At 42.2% G+C, this 16,853-nt stretch overlaps 1 protein-coding gene across 1 annotated transcript; it reads left to right on the top strand.

Annotated features, from left to right (window-relative positions):
* The first annotated feature begins 3,992 nt into the window (after positions 1 to 3,992).
* On the top strand, positions 3,993 to 16,634 carry LOC124008651 (E3 ubiquitin-protein ligase TRIM58-like). Its single transcript, XM_046320127.1, has 8 exons — positions 3,993 to 4,137; positions 11,808 to 12,398; positions 12,744 to 12,839; positions 13,219 to 13,452; positions 13,835 to 13,967; positions 14,050 to 14,076; positions 14,799 to 15,172; positions 16,284 to 16,634. The coding sequence occupies exons 2-8, from the start codon at positions 11,817 to 11,819 to the stop codon at positions 16,497 to 16,499; spliced, it is 1,662 nt and encodes a 553-aa protein (XP_046176083.1). The 5' UTR covers positions 3,993 to 4,137; positions 11,808 to 11,816; the 3' UTR covers positions 16,500 to 16,634.
* Positions 16,635 to 16,853: the final 219 nt, after the last annotated feature.

The raw sequence follows: 16,853 nt of genomic DNA, 5'->3' as shown, positions 1-16,853 counted from the left end.
ACGCTAACCACCTCTAGCACCCCGCTGCTGGCCAAGGGGCGGGGCTGAAGGTTTCGTATCGCTACAACTGCTTTAGCACACTCTGCCAACCCGGATGTTCTAGCTGTGTCTGAATCCTGGCTTAGGAAGACCAAACAAAAATTCAGAAATTTTAATTCCAAACTACAACATTTTCAGACAAGATAGAACTGCCAAAGTGGGCGGTGTTGCAATCTACTGCAAAGATGCAGAGTTCTGTCCTACTACCCAGGTCTGTACCCAAACTATTTGAACTTCTACTTTTAAAAATCCACCTCTAAAAACAAGTCTCTCACCGTTGCCGCCTGCTATAGACCACCCTCTGCCCCCAGCTGTGCTCTGGACACCATATGTGAACTGATTGCCCCCCATCTATCTTCAGAGCTCGTGCTGCTAGGCGACCTGACTGCCCTTAACCAACACAAAAACATCCTATGGCGTTCTGCATTAGCATCGAACAGCCCCCGTGATATGCAGCTGTTCAGGGAAGCTAGAAACCATTATACACAGGCAGTTAGAAAAGCCAAGGCTAGCTTTTTCAAGCTGAAATTTGCTTCCTGCAACACTAACTCAAAAAAGTTCTGGGACACTGTAAAGTCCATGGAGAATAAGAACACCTCCTCCCAGCTGCCCACTGCACTGAAGATAGGAAACACTGTCACCACTGATAAATCCACCATAATTGAGAATGTCAATAAGCATTTTTCTACGGCTGGCCATGCTTTCCACCTGGCTACTCCTACCCCAGTCAATAGCACTGCACCCCCAACAGCAACTTGCCCAAGCCTTCCCCATTTCTCCTTCTCCCAAATCCATTCAGCTGATGTTCTGAAAGAGCTGCAAAATCTGGACCCCTACAAATCAGCCGGGCTAGACAATCTGGACCCTTTCTTTCTAAAATTATCTGCCAAAATTGTTGCCACCCCTATTACTAGCCTGTTCAACCTCTCGTGTCGTCTGAGATTCCCAAAGATTGGAAAGCAGCTGCGGTCATCCCCCTCTTCAAAGGGGGGGACACTCTTGACCCAAACTGCTACAGACCTATATCTATCCTACCATGCCTTTCTAAGGTCTTCGAAAACCAAGTCAACAAACAGATTGCCGACCATTTTGAATCTCACCATACCTTCTGTGCTATGCAATCTGGTTTCAGAGCTGGTCATGGGTGCACCTTAGCCACGCTCAAGGTCCTAAACGATATCTTAACCGCCATCGATAAGAAACATTACTGTGCAGGCGTATTCATTGATCTGGCCAAGGCTTTCGACTCTGTCAATCACCACATCCTCATCGGCAGATTCGACAGCCTTGGTTTCTCAAATGATTGCCTCGCCTGGTTCACCAACTACTTCTCTGATAGAGTTCAGTGCGTCAAATCGGAGGGTCTGCTGTCCGGATCTCTGGCAGTCTCTATGGGGGTGCCACAGGGTTCAATTCTTTGACCGACTCTCTTCTCTGTATACATCAATGAGGTCGCTCTTGCTGCTGGTGAGTCTCTGATCCACCTCTACGCAGAAGACACCATTCTGTATACTTCCGGCCCTTCTTTGGACACTGTGTTAACAACCCTCCAGGAAAGCTTCAATGCCATACAACTCTCCTTCCGTGGCCTCCAATTGCTCTTAAATACAATTAAAACTAAATGCATGCTCTTCAACCGATCGCTACCTGCACCTACCCGCCTGTCCAACATCACTACTCTGGACGGATCTGACGGCTCGGACAACTACAAATACTTAGGTGTCTGGTTAGACTATAAACTCTCCTTCCAGACCCATATCAAACATCTCCAATCCAAAGTTAAATCTAGAATTGGCTTCCTATTTCGCAACAAAGCATCCTTCACTCTGCCAAACATACCCTTATAAAACTGACCATCCTACTAATCCCCGACTTTGGCGATGTCATTTACAAAATAACCTCCAATACTCTACTCAACAAATTGGATGCAGTCTATCACAGTGCAATCCGTTTTGTCACCAAAGCCCCATATACTACCCACCATTGCGACCTGTACGCTCTCGTTGGCTGGCCCTCGCTTCATACTCGTCGCCAAACCCACTGGCTCCATGTCATCTACAAGACCCTGCTAGGTAAAGTCCCCCCTTATCTCAGCTCGCTGGTCACCATAGCATCTCCCACCTGTAGCACACGCTCCAGCAGGTATATCTCTCTAGTCACCCCCAAAACCAATTCTTTCTTTGGCCGCCTCTCCTTCCAGTTCTCTGCTGCCAATGACTGGAACGAACTACAAAAATCTCTGAAACTGGAAACACTTATCTCCCTCACTAGCTTTAAGCACCAACTGTCAGAGCAGCTCACATATTACTGCACCTGTACATAGCCCACCTATAATTTAGCCCAAACAACTACCTCTTTCCCAACTGTAGTTAATTTATTTATTTATTTTGCTCCTTTGCACCCCATTATTTTTATTTCTACTTTGCACATTCTTCCATTGCAAAACTACCATTCCAGTATTTTACTTGCTATATTGTATTTACTTTGCCACCATGGCCTTTTTTGTCTTTACCTCCCTTCTCACCTCATTTGCTCACATTGTATATAGACTTGTTTATACTGTATTATTGACTGTATATTTGTTTTACTCCATGTGTAACTCTGTGTCGTTGTATCTGTCGAACTGCTTTGCTTTATCTTGGCCAGGTCGCAATTGTAAATGAGAACTTGTTCTCAACTTGCCTACCTGGTTAAGTAAAGGTGAAAAAAAACAGAGACCTGAGACTACAGGTACACACTGGTCTGCTAGGTGGTTCTCAACCCTCTCCTCAGGAACCCCCCGATGTTCAATGTTTATGATCTACTCCAAAGATAGGAAACCTAAATTATTTAGTCATCAAATCATCAAGCTGTTGATTAGATGAATCAGGTGTGCTAGTTCAGGGTTACAACAACATTTTAAATGACTCTCCGAGGAGAGCTTTGAGAACCACTAATGAACTGATGAATTGATTTAATCCTGAAAGTGGCAACATACAGTATTTTTTGCATAAAAGTACCAACTGGTGTAATTTTTTACCCCAAATTGGTAATGATTGCAAAAAGACAATGTTTTTCAAGCATTGAAGTGTTGAGTGGTTCAGGACTGTTTCTGACTCACATTTTGGTGTACAGTACAAAGCACTCTGAACGTCTTAGGGTCCTGTGCCTTATAGTTTCAGCAAGCCCTGTCTGTCTGCTCTCCGCTCCCACTCTCTAAGCGGAGCTGACTTGAAGTGTCAGGATTCATATCCTACATTTGCATAGGGAGTGACAAGTCACATTTTATGGCCTATCCAAAAAAAAACTATAGATTTGCTCTTCCTCTGAGCGACTGTAAGATGGCATGAAAAGTAACAGTCCAGCAAATCCAACAGTTGTGGTTTGATCTCTCTGTTTTATCCTTGATAAGGTTTAAAGGGGCAGTTAGTGGTTGAAACAGTAACGCAACATACTCCCCACCACTATTTCGGTAAAAAGCTGAGGGATTGTGCTGGAGAAATGTAATCACTCTCAAACTGATAGACAGAGTTATGGATGAAAGGACTGACTATCCATGATATCAAAATTGTATGGTTTTAACCATGTTTTAAGGGTATACAGTGTTTGTTTACAATTTACGTTGTTGACAAACATTGGACCAAAACAAGCTTGTATTTTGGGTTCTGATCAGTAAGGTGGGTTCTGTTGAACTAAGTTCATGAGTCATAAGTTAAGTACAAAAAAGGATATAGCAACTGCATTTTGCTCTTTTAATGTATGTGATGTTGTCTCCTTTTCGTTTAAAATTAGTGTCCTTACCTGTGGTTGTATGCCTCTTCAGTGTAGTGTTGCCTCTGAACACGAGGTGCGTTCAGTTCGCTTAAACGTTTGCTACGTTGAGGAACTATTTGAACTGAATAACACATCCCCCCCCTGTACGTTGAGACCAATGGTTGTTGAGCACATAACCATACTAAAAACTTCCAGTGATGTGTTTTTTTCATGAAAGAGGGAGGAGTTTACCAGTCTTCAAAATGCCACCTGAACTCAATCAAGGAAATTCCTCAGATTGTGTTTTCCCCCCAGAAGTGGAAGGTAATTGTTTCCTTGTGAGCTGTGTTCTACATACATAGACAGGTGAGTTACAATTGAATACTTTGGTCAAATGTGATCTATGCCGCACCATCGCCACATGGCATTCACAAGACCCTTAATTTCCTCTCAACTGAGTCAAACACAAAAGGAACTCTTGACAACTTTTAAGCACTTGCGTCCATGTACAGCCTATACTTTGTTAGATTACAACATAAGGATTACAACATACATACAACATAAGGACTTCACAAAAAATGGCAACATTGTAACCATTTATTGCAACAATTGTTTGTCCACCTGTGTTTGTGGTCACAGTTTAGCGCTGTTCTAGAGGGTGCGAGCGCACGTCACTATCTATTATGTCGGTGACTGGTAAAGTCAGAGATTTGTCATATTTTGACAAAATGGTCGAGTGAATGCTTTAATGGAAATGCATATTCTCAAATATGGAAGGCAGGAGAATGTGCGAAAAGGTGGGGCCGTTCTTGCCAATGGGGCAGAAGCATGTGACCAATGGGTCTTAGAGGACTCATCTTTGTATCTGTGCCATTAAAGGATCTGTGTCAATGGGCAGTGCTAATGACGCTGTCTCCACTTTAAAATCGTCAATTTATTTCTTAATTGGTTGATTTGTTCCCAACTTGTATGAATCCCCCATCAGTTGCTAATTTAAAATGTTGGAAGCCCGTTGATCTCCTGAGTGGCACAGTGGTCTAAGGCAGTGCTAGTCTGGCTAACATCTGGCTAAGATCTCTAGTCCCATAGGGCAGTGCACAATAGGCCCAGAGTCGTCCGGGTTAGGGGAGGATTTGACACTGGAGGCGACTTTACAAGTAGGCCGTCATTGTCAATAAGAATTTGATCTTAACTGACTTTTATATGGGTTACATATTATTGCCATTTAAAAAGATGCGTCCATGAGTCTCTATGACAGCGGAAACTCCAATTTTTAAATCTACAAGCATCCACATATCAGTGCATATGTAACAACCCGAGCCATTGTGAAACTTTGATTCTGTCAAACAAGTCTTGCGTAGCAAATTAGCAAAAAATGTTTTGTTTTTCCAAATTCGACACACTTATTGACCTCCATACAAAAATGATTTACTTATTGGGCTTATTTTCGTGGACAGATTTTCCTCTCGCTTTGCCTCTTCCTCTGGTAAAATGCATTGGTTTATTCAGTTTCAGATTATTGTTACTTGTTCATGCTTAAGTTATTTATGTGGTTTTACATGTTTAACGGTGTCTATTTTAATTTTGTCATGCGAGTCTCGACTGGTCTCTGTCTAGCCTAAAACCTAGGCATACCTGTTGATGAGAATGGTTTAGCCCGTTTTGGGAGTGTAAATTCAGGCTATACTATCAACTTCTATTTATGACAACCTGCACTTGGAAGCTCTTGTTATGAGCGTTTGTCAAATGTGAACTATGCTGCACCATCCCCAAGAGGAATTCATAAGGCCTTTTAGTCTAAAGCTGTGTTTGTAACGATATGGGTGGGAATATACCATTTTGTGAAGTCTCAACTACTAGTTGGCTGCATTCACGTTCTTTGAACTCGTCGAGAAACAGACTGGCTGGCTAATGGCCACCAAGCTACGTAAACCATAAGCTAAAAGTACAACTATCCTGTAGAGGTCGACCGATTATTCAGAATGGTTGATTAATTTGGGCCGATTTAAAAAATTTCATAACAACCGGAAATCGGTATTTTTGGACACCGATTTGGCTGTTTTTTTTAAACCATTTTATTGAATCTTTATTTAACTAGACAAGTCAGTTAACAACACATTCTTATTTTCAATAATGGCCTAGGAACGGTGGGTTAACTGCCTCGTTCAGGGGCAGAATGACAGATTTTTACCATGTCAGCTCGTGGGATTCAATCTTGCAACCTTATAGTTAACTAGTCCAACGTGCTAACCACCTGCCTCTCATTGCACTCCACAAGGAGACTGCCTGTTAAGCGAATGCAGTAAGCTAAGGTAAGTTGCTAGCTAGCATTAAACTTATCTTATAAAAAACAATCAATCATAATCACTAGTTAACTCCACATGGTTGATATTACTAGTTTGTCTAGCGTGTCCTGCTTTGCATATAATTGATGCGGTCGTGTATTGTTGCTCAAATGTGTACGTAACCATAAACATCATTGCCTTTCTTAAAAACAATACACAGAAGTATAGTTTTAAACATACATATTTAGCTAAAAGAAATCCAGGTTAGCAGGCAATATTAACCAGGTGAAATTGTGTCACTTCTCTCATTGCACGTGGAGTCAGTGTATATGCATCAGTTTGAGCCGCCTAATTTGCCAGAATTTTACGTAATTATGACTTAACATTGAAGGTTGTGCAATGTAACAGGAATATTTAGACTTATGAATGCCACCCTTTAGATAAAATAGGGAACAGTTACGTATTTCACTGAAAGAATGTCTTGTTTTCGAGATGATAGTTTCCGGATTCTACCATATTAATGACTTAAGGCTCTTATTTCTGTGTGTTTGACCTAGTTATAATATGATTTGATAGAAAAGTCCAGGCTCGTAAGCATTCATTCAAGCAGCACTTTCGTGAGTTTGCCAGCAGCTGTTTATGTCTTCAAGCCTATCAACTCCAGAGATTAGGCTTGTGTAACCGATGTGTAATGGCTGGTTAGTTAGCTAGTTAGCGGGGTGCGCGCTAATAGCGTTTCAAACGTCACTCGCTCTGAGACTTGGAGTGGTTATTCCCCTTCCTCTGCAAGGGCCGCAGCTCTTGTGGAGCGATGGTTATCGCTGCTTCGAAGGAGGCTATTGTATTTGTGTTCCTGGTTTGAGACCAGGTAGGAGCAAGGAGAGGGACGGGAGCTATACTGTTACACTGGCAATACTAAAGTGAGAATAAGAACATCCAATAGTCAAATGTTAATGAAATACAAATGGTATAGAGAGAAATAGTCCTATAATAACTACAACCTAAAACTTCTTACCTGGGAATATTGAAGACTCATGTTAAAAGGAACCACCAGCTTTCATATGTTCTCATGTTCTGAGAAAGGAACTTAAATGTTAGCTTTCTTACATGGCACATATTGCACTTTCTTCTCCAACACTGTTTTTGCATTATTTAAACCAAATTGAACACGTTTCATTATTTATTTGAGGCTAAATGGATTTTATTGATGTATTATATTAAGATTAAATGTGTTTATTCAGTATTGTTGTAATTGTCATTATTACAAATACATTTTAAAAACTGTCCGATTAATCGGTACCGGCTTTTTTGCTGGTCCTCCAATAATCGGTATCGGCGTTGAAAAATCATAATCAGTCGACCTCTACTATCATGCTTGTAAACAAGTTGGCATATACAAATATTAATATATTGCTTTTTAACATGTTGCATTTACCTACTTCACATTTACAATTGTGACCTGGCCAAGATAAAGCAAAGCATTTCGACACATGGAGTAAAACAAACATACAGTAGAAAAATAAGTCTACATATGAGGTGAGATAAGGGAAGTAAAGGCAAAAAAAGGCAATGGTGGCAAAGTAAATACAATATAGCAAGTAAAACACTGGAATGGTAGATTTGCAGTGGAAAAATGTGCAATAATGAGGCGCAAAATAAATAGTCGGGGAGGAGGTAGTTGTTTGGGCTGAATTATAGATGGGCAATGTACAGGTTCAGTAATCTGTGAGCTGCTCTGACAGCTAGTGCTTAAAGCTAGTGAGGGAGATTTTTGTAGTTCGTTCCAAACATTGGCAGCAGAGAACAGGAAGGAGATGCGGCCAAAGGAGGAATGGATTTTGGGGGTGACCAGAGAGATACCTGTTGGAGCGCGTGCTACAGGTGGGTGCTGCTATGGTGACCAGCGAGCTGAGATAAGGGGGGACTTTACCTAGCAGGGTCTTGTAGATGACATGGAGCCAGTGGGTTTGGCGACGAGTATGAAGCGAGGGCCAGCCAACGAGAGCATACAGGTCGCAGTGGTGGGTAGTATATGGGGCTTTGGTGACAAAACGGATGGCACTGTGATGGACTGCATCCAATTTATTGAGTAGCGTATTGAAGGCTATTTTCTAAATGACATCGTCGAGGATCGGCAGGATGGTCAGTTTTACGAGGGTATGTGTGGCAGCCTGAGTGAAGGAAGCTTTGTTGCGAAATAGGATGCCAATTGTAGATTTGACTTTGATTGGAGATAGGCTATGCGCGCACGACTGCGTGGCCACCCACGCCTCCAACTCAATCATCAAGTTTACTGACGACACAACAGTGGTAGGCTTGATTACCAACAACGACGAGACTGCCTACAGGGAGGAGGTGAGGGCCCTCGGAGTGTGGTGTCAGGAAAATAACCTCACACTCAATGTCAACAAAACTAAGGAGATGATTGTGGACTTCAGGAAATAGTAGAGGGAACACCCCCCTATCCACATCGATGGAACAGTAGTGGAGAGGGTAGCAAGTTTTAAGTTCCTCGGCATACACATCACAGACAAACTGAATTGGTCCACTCACACAGACAGCATCGTGAAGAAGGCGCAGCAGCGCCTCTTCAACCTCAGGAGGCTGAAGAAATTTGGCTTGTCACCAAAAGCACTCACAAACTTCTACAGATGCACAATCGAGAGCATCCTGGCGGGCTGTATCACCGCCTGGTACGCCAACTGCTCCGCCCTCAACCGTAAGGCTCTCCAGAGGGTAGTGAGGTCTGCACAACGCATCACCGGGGGCAAACTACCTGCCCTCTAGGACACCTACACCACCCGATGTTACAGGAAGGCCATAAAGATCATCAAGGACATCAACCACCCAAGCCACTGCCTGTTCACCCTGCTATCATCCAGAAGGCGAGGTCAGTACAGGTGCATCAAAGCTGGGACCGAGAGACTGAAGAACAGCTTCTATCTCACGGCCATCAGACTGTTAAACAGCCACCACTAACATTGAGTGGCTGCTGCCAACACACTGATACTAACTCAACTCCAGCCACTTTAATAATTGGAATTGATGGGAAATGATGTAAATGTATCACTAGCCACTTTAAACAATGCTACCTTATATAATGTTACTTACCCTACATTATTCATCTCATATACATACGTATATACTGTACTCTATCATTGACTGCATCCTTATGTAATACATTTATCACTAGCCACTTTAACTATGCCACTTTGTTTACATACTCATCTCATATGTATATACTGTACTCGATACCGTCTACTGTATCTTGCCTATGCTTCTCTGTACCATCACTCATTCATATATCCTGATGTACATATTCTTTATCCCCTTACACTGTGTATAAGACAGTAGTTTTGGAATTGTTAGTTTACTTGTTGGTTATTACTGCATTGTCGGAACTAGAAGCACAAGCATTTCGCTACACTCGCATTAACATCTGCTAACCATGTGTATGTGACAAATAAAATTTGATTTGATATATATACACACATATATACACATATACAATAGATGACTGTTGGGGGTGCTGTGTTTAAGTCACTACACCTCCATATTGGTATTCACCCACCACTATAAATACACTTTGGAAGGTATAGAAAAGCATTTGTTAATGTCTACATTAATTTTTGCCTCATTAATTCTTAGACACTGCAATAAATACTTTTAAAATTAACTAATGGGTAAAATTGGACACTAATGTTACTGTCCCCATGATGATAAAAAAATGTAATTTTGTACTTCACCTTTCATTTAAATGCGTTAGAATTTTAATTCATTCCTATGGAGAACTTCTCCTATTGGGGAGTGCCAATATGGCTGAACTGTGGCTTCAAAACTTCAATAGCCAATACATGGCATCAGCAAGCCAGCTTGTACATACATTATTGTTGCCAACCTGTGTTTGTGTTCCCGTCATGTTTTCAGGGCGCAAGCGTCACCTGTCTGGGTAAAATGCATTGGTTTATGCAGTTACTGAATAATTGTTAAATTCTATATATTCACTCATGCTTAAGTCAGTGACTGCAATCATTATTCATGTGGTCTTCAATGTGTAACGAACAGTGCTTGACTTGGACTGATATAGGTGCCTTACTCATTTTGGGTGCTGGTACTGTTTTATATGCAGGTGCAGGAGTTCCACTATCTAAAAGTGTAATCTATAAGGGCAACACAAGCCCAAGCAAAACAATTGAGGTGCTGGTACTCAGTTCTGGTGAGCTCCTGCCCATGCCGAGCATTGGTAACGGTGCCTGTTAGCATTTTGTAATGCATGTTTTGACTGGTCTTTTGTATCGCCCATAGGCCTGGGTTTTTGGAGTATCTGCTCAAGCTCAGGCTACACATGCAGACTTCCATTCACGTGTGTTGAAGCTCTTGTTATATGCTCAGCTGAGTGAGTTAGGTCTGATGTTTAGGTCTGATGTTTAGGTTATCCAAATCTTTTTGTGTCCAAGGTAGACTACTTCTACTGTTTTGTAATTTTCGACGTTGTCATTTTGCATTCATATATTTGTTACATTCTCTCTTGCACTGTTATCACTGGGCTGCACTGTAAATAAAACTTGTATTTTTCACCATATTTGTTCTGTTAGTTCAAGCCCTCCTAACTAGATCCTATTCACTTAAACTGCCCAGTGTTTCCAGATTTCAATTAAATATGACCTGTAGCTACTTATTGAAATAGTTCTCCTTCCAATAATATTTTTAAAGGTTGGTATGGTTAAAAAGCAGATTCTTTGTTTGAATAGTTTTATATTTAACCTTTTAACTAGACAAGTCAGTTAAGAACAAATTCTTATTTACAGTAAGGCCAAACCCGGACGACACTGGGCCAATTGTGCACCGGCCTATGGGACTCCCAATTACAGCCGGATGCAATGCAGCCTGGATTCGAACCAGGGACTGCAGTGATGCCTCTTGCACTGATATGCAGTGCCTTAGACCACTGCGCCACTCAGGAGAAATATTGGAGGCTGTGGAGGGAAGGATGGCTCATAACAATGGTTATAATGGCATTTGATACCACTCCAGTCAAGCTATCAACACGAGCCCGTCCTCTCCAATTAAGTTGCCACTAACCACCTGTGGTGTGTGCGTACCCGTAACTATAGAATGGTGTGGGCATATATCGTCAGAAAAAATATTAATGCAAGTAGACTGCCGATTGACCAGCTCATCCTCCTCTGTGCTGCTGATTGGCCAACTCATTCTCCTTAGGGAGATGACATCATGTTCTGAGGAAATGGCGAAACCAATTTACTGTCTTTGAGATACAAGTTTGAGGTGTTCTTTTTATTTCAATTTATGCTTTGTCAATGCAAGTTTACATTTATTTGCATATGAGAACAGACTATAAACTTTAGAAAGTGCACTTTTCTCTGGGCAGTTACTTTAAGTCACTAAAACTTTTGCTACTTCACCATGATTTTGGGACAAATGTGAATGCAAGCAATAGGCTGAACAACGTACCAGTTTTTGGTTGTCTCCAACCTTATCATTTTCAGTATTCACATTGATTTTTGTCAATGCAATATTCAGTCTGTTTGTGTTTAGACAGGCAGCCCAAATCTGATATGTTTTCATGAATTGATATTTAGACCGATTGTATTAGCTGTGAAAAAGATCTGATGTGATTGTTCAAAAGATCCAATTAGGGGAGGGGGTGTTTATCGGAATTGGACTGCCTCAGACTAATTCATCTAATTCAACTTAAATTTATTTCAATGTTTTCTAACCGGTTGTCCCCAGCTTGAAGAGATGGCGTCTTACAGCGCCATGTCAGAGGACCAGTTCCTGTGCTCCATCTGTCTTGGTGTTTTCACCAACCCGGCCACAATCCCGTGTGGACACACCTTTTGCAAGTCTTGTCTCGAAGGTGACTGGAACAGCAGTGGAGACTATGCAGTCTGTGCTGTGTGCAATATGAGGTTCACACCTACCCCCACCATCCTGGTCAACATAGTCCTGAGAGACATTGTGGAAAGTTTCAAGGGGGCGAGTAGATGTGGCGGCTCGGCCGTAGACATTCCCACTGTGGCTCCGGGAGAGGTCTCCTGTGACGCGTGCTTAGGATACGGGATGACCAAGGCTGTCAAGACCTGCCTGGTGTGTGTGTCGTCGTACTGCCTGGAGCATGAAGTGGTTCACAATGCCCGGTTCTCCAGGCATCAGCTGGTCAGGCCCCTGGCTAACCTGGAGAAGAGGATGTGTTCGAACCATGAGAGGCTCCTGGAGCGTTACTGCCGCACTGACAAGACCATGCTGTGTGTGGGGTGTGATACTCACCCGGAGCCAGCCCACCAGGTTGTGTCGATGCAGGTAGAGTTCTTGGCTCAAAAGGTAAGAATGAGTTTTAGAGCCATGGTTCCTCAATCCAAGGTCTGATTCACTAGGCAACAAACTGAAGCAAACTGACTGAAACCGAGAGGGACTAGCTGAACTTGTCCAATAAATGCTTGTTTCTGATGTGAAATGATTTCCTTCGATCCTGGTCCTTATTTGTATTCATTAAGGCACACTATATCAAAACATTTTGGAACAGAACATTGTTCAAGTAGGTCCTCACGTGCTTCATCATTTTTTTTATTATTTAGTTTTGTGCCTAATGAATATGCCCATGGGGACCGTGTGTGTTTTGTTGTTCTATCCCAGCACTAATGCTAACACGTATGGTCTTCACTTCAGGCTCAACTGTCTAAAGCCCAAGCAAAGGCAAAGGAGAAGCTGAAGGCCACTCGGAAAGAAGCAGAGCAATTCAACTCTTCATTCCATCACTGCAAGGTGAGGTTTTTTTTGTGAATTGTCTATAGTCACGGCCGTTGTAATTGTGCAGTCTTTTGTCATAGCATTCAATTGTAAAACATTCCAAGAAACCTCACATGGGGTTACAAAGACTGGGACAGTTTTCCCTATGCACTTGGGTTAGTCACTGCTTCGTGGGATTTGCTTACATTGTTGTGCCTACTGAGAATATGTTTTGCCTTAGGATGTGTTCAGGATGGTGTAATGCTTTGGAACATTCAGATAAACGTGTTGTGTAGAACATGCTGATTGAGATTAAATGATTGTCCATCTAATCTATTTCTATCTGGAACTTTCAGAAGTTATCACATCAATGAAAGCACCTCCTAGATCTGTTTTGTGTACTTGCCCCTTGCAGGATGTAGCGACAAGCCAGATCCGGTTTGTGAATGGGTTCCGACTAGACCTGGTCAGCAAGGTGGGGCAGATTTGTGAACGCTACAACATTGAGGCCCGTAGGAGGGTGGATGAGATGAAGAGCACAGCCTCCCGTCGGAGACGTGTGCTTGAAGATAACATAACAGCTCTGACGAGCAGAGAAGCCGAGCTGGAGCGGCTGATTGGCTCCTCAGACTCCTTTGCGTTTCTTAATGTGAGTCATTGCAGCCGACTTGAGTCCAGAGTGACTTTTCTGCAAATCCCCTTGCATCCATAAATGTCACAATTGACTAATTATGCATCATGGTTTTGATGCTCTTGTACATGGCCATTGGCTGCACTCTGAATTGCTTCCACTTCTCCCAAAGTGGTTTTTTGAATTACACTCCAAGTCAGATGTAGCTATGGTGAAAACTTCCTACAGCCAATGCTTACAAAAATCGAACGCTTTTAAATCCAAGAAGGGTACAAGTGTGGAGAATCTAAACACGGCATTGTTGCAGGTCAACTGGCTTGTATGTTCAACCCCATTCATTCCATATCTATTTGTTCCTTCTCCTTTTAGATTCTTCCCTCTCTCCCTTCTGCTCTTCCAGATGGGGTCGGAGAACAATGCAGCATCAACATCCCCCCCGGACCTACTGGGAAACCTTCTGTATACCTTTATGAAAGACATGAACAAACTAGCCAAGATGGGCAACTTGTCTACAAATGGCTATGCTGCCCCAGGTCTTTTTTTTCTTCTCAGTCTGATGTACAACATTTTGCGGTTATGTTTTCTTTTTGTAACCTTTCTGTGTTTATCCCACAGAGATTGCCGCGGTTAAAAAGTTCACAGGTGAGCGAAGGCGTACTCCTGAGTCTGCGTCCCATGTTTTATATTTCGTATCCACCCAGCAGATTGAATGATTCTGGAAGGTGGATTGCTAACCTCATCACAGGAGGCCGGTGAGGGAGGACTGCTCATAATAGAATGGAGTAAATGGAATGGTATCAACCAGATGGAGACGGCGTGTTTTATACCATTCCGTTCCACCGATTTACTATGAGCCTGTCCTCCCCAAATGAAGGTGCTGCCTGTAAACCTCATGTATTCTAAACTTTGACCTTAACCCTTACTGAACTTGTTTATGTACCACGGACAAATATACACTTGTCTATAATGCTAAAGGTACATAAAATGGAGGAATTCAACTATGAAGTCATTGTTTTAGCACTACCCACAGAGTTTAACGATGGTGTTCGACATGATTCAATATAACAGTAAATTGACATAATCTACTTTCTTCGTTAATAATTTTTTAAATTTGGAGCTGGAATCGGGTCATGCTGTGCTAATGATTTCTATATGTTTTAATAACACTATGGCAAAACGAAGGAATTTGTCTGCTATTGGATTTAAATGAATCTAACCACTGATCATAAAGTTGTCCTCGAGCCATACCCCCTCCCAAAATGAACCCTTACGTAACCTTTGGATCTGCTGGCCAAATACCTATAATAGGGAACAATTGATTGTTGCATTCATCTAGCCCAACGTTTCTCTTCTCCGCCTCTCAGTTGAGGTGACTCCTGACCCCAGCACAGCCCACCCATCGCTCCTGTTCAAACAGGCGTCACGTGAGATCCGAGTGGACCAGAGCACGAGGGGAAACGTCTGGCCCATGTCTGCTCAGCGCTTCACCCAGGTGCTGTGCGTCCTCGCCCCCCAGGGGTTCAGCAGCCACAGAGCATACTGGGAAGTGAAGGTGGAGAACTGGACTTCAATGGGATCTGGTGTGTGGTGTGTGGGTGTGGCAACTAAATCCTCCATGACATCACGAGGGGTGGATCTCACCCCTGAGAAGGGGTTCTGGGTCCTGGTACACCGCGGGGGAAAGCTTTGGCCCTCCACCAACACAACCCCTGTGGCTGTCGGAACACAAAGGAGAATGGTATGTTAATGGCATAGTTGGACAGAGGGCACTTGGCCCAAAGTGTTCTCGAGTATAATACACCTCTATGATTATATAAATAAATACAACTATACTTTAAATGTTCCTCACCAGGAGAGGGCACAATCACGCTGGAATATTTGAACTGGGGAAAAGGTTCTCCTTTAAAGTGTCATGATGAATATTTGAAGATACAAGTTGAATATTTATAATGTTTGATCACTCCATATGTGGCATAGATATGAGTCAAACATTTTATTCTAGTGTCAAAAAAAAAGTAAATAGAATAAGTTTGGTCATAAAGTCCAAAACTGAGATTTGCTAAATGGAAAAAATGTGTTTCACAGAATGAAGGGGTACTGTAAAAGTCCATGGGTTTATTTCAATCCTGCCCACAGCTGGCATCACTCAAGTTGGCTGCAGCAGAACACGAATCGATCGTAATGCCCTTGGTCAATTTTGTTTGACAGTGGATATCCCTATGGGGTGAGTTGGAGACCATCCGTAAGTTACACTATGTACATGGAACAATATTTTAAAAGGTCAATAGCTATTTTTATTTTATTGACCTCAATCCAACTATACATTGTAGAAATGTGTATATACATATTGAAACCATTTAATGAGACAACGAAAAGGTGTGTAACATGAAGATATTGTTCCACTTACTTTGTGTAAGTTATTGATGGTTGCTAACTAGCCCCATAGATTGGCTATCGAACCAATTTTACAACTGTAGCATACCAGCTGTCGGAAAACTTAATGGCGAAAAGTTGGCTGGCTAGCTAGTCTACTTCCAGACATGACCTGGTTAGACGCTCTCAAATTTTCTAGAAGGGTGATTTGACTGGGTTTTGGCAGGGAAGTACAAACGCTTCCCTCGTTTGAACACACACAAACGTGGTCGCACTCGAGATGCCCACATCAAAACATGCCTCCTAAATCCTGCTCTGTCTCATTTCATAATGAGAGGAGTTGAAATGTTGGCTAAATCCAGAATCATATCTACACCTTTAAATTCAAGTCAAATGTATTTATTCCGGAGGGGCAATTTTATTCAAATACAATTTGTTTACTTTAACTATTAATAAACTTATTTTATACTTTACAGGCACATGTGGGTGTGTACTTTGACGGGCGGGAGCGGCGCGTGTCTTTCTACGATGTGAATCTCGGTCATCACCTCTACACATACCACCACGTGCCAACCAATAAAATACTCTTTCCTGTCTTCAGCCCTGATTTGTTCAGTCCTGGAGACAACCCTGCCAACCACGTCATGATTGTTAGACCCTTTGCTGCTACAAACCACCAATGTGGATGTTGATGCTCAGAGCCAGTCCAAGCCTTTTGGGGGAGAATTCTGGTCAAGATTACTTTACTTTTTTTTGTTTTTCTTGTCAATTATTTTTTTATCCAATTAATGTTTTTAAATATGTCTTAATAAAAGTTAAACACTTAACTCAAGCTCCTTATTGTTGCATGTGGAAAACCGATCTTTCCCTTCCCGTCTAACAGGACCGTATCGTGGCATTGCCTTATTCTCATTTAACGGGAGCTGAATTTGAAAATATATATTTTTTTACCTTTGCTTCCTCTGTCCTTGTTTTCTCAATGAATCTTATTGAAGGAGGTCTGAAAGTCATCTTCCCCTCTAATGGAGTTCAGGAGACCCAGGGGA

Source organism: Oncorhynchus gorbuscha, linkage group LG21 (assembly GCF_021184085.1).
Source record: "Oncorhynchus gorbuscha isolate QuinsamMale2020 ecotype Even-year linkage group LG21, OgorEven_v1.0, whole genome shotgun sequence".
Classification (NCBI taxonomy): domain Eukaryota; kingdom Metazoa; phylum Chordata; class Actinopteri; order Salmoniformes; family Salmonidae; genus Oncorhynchus; species Oncorhynchus gorbuscha.
This window is presented reverse-complemented; position numbering and strand designations above follow the sequence as displayed.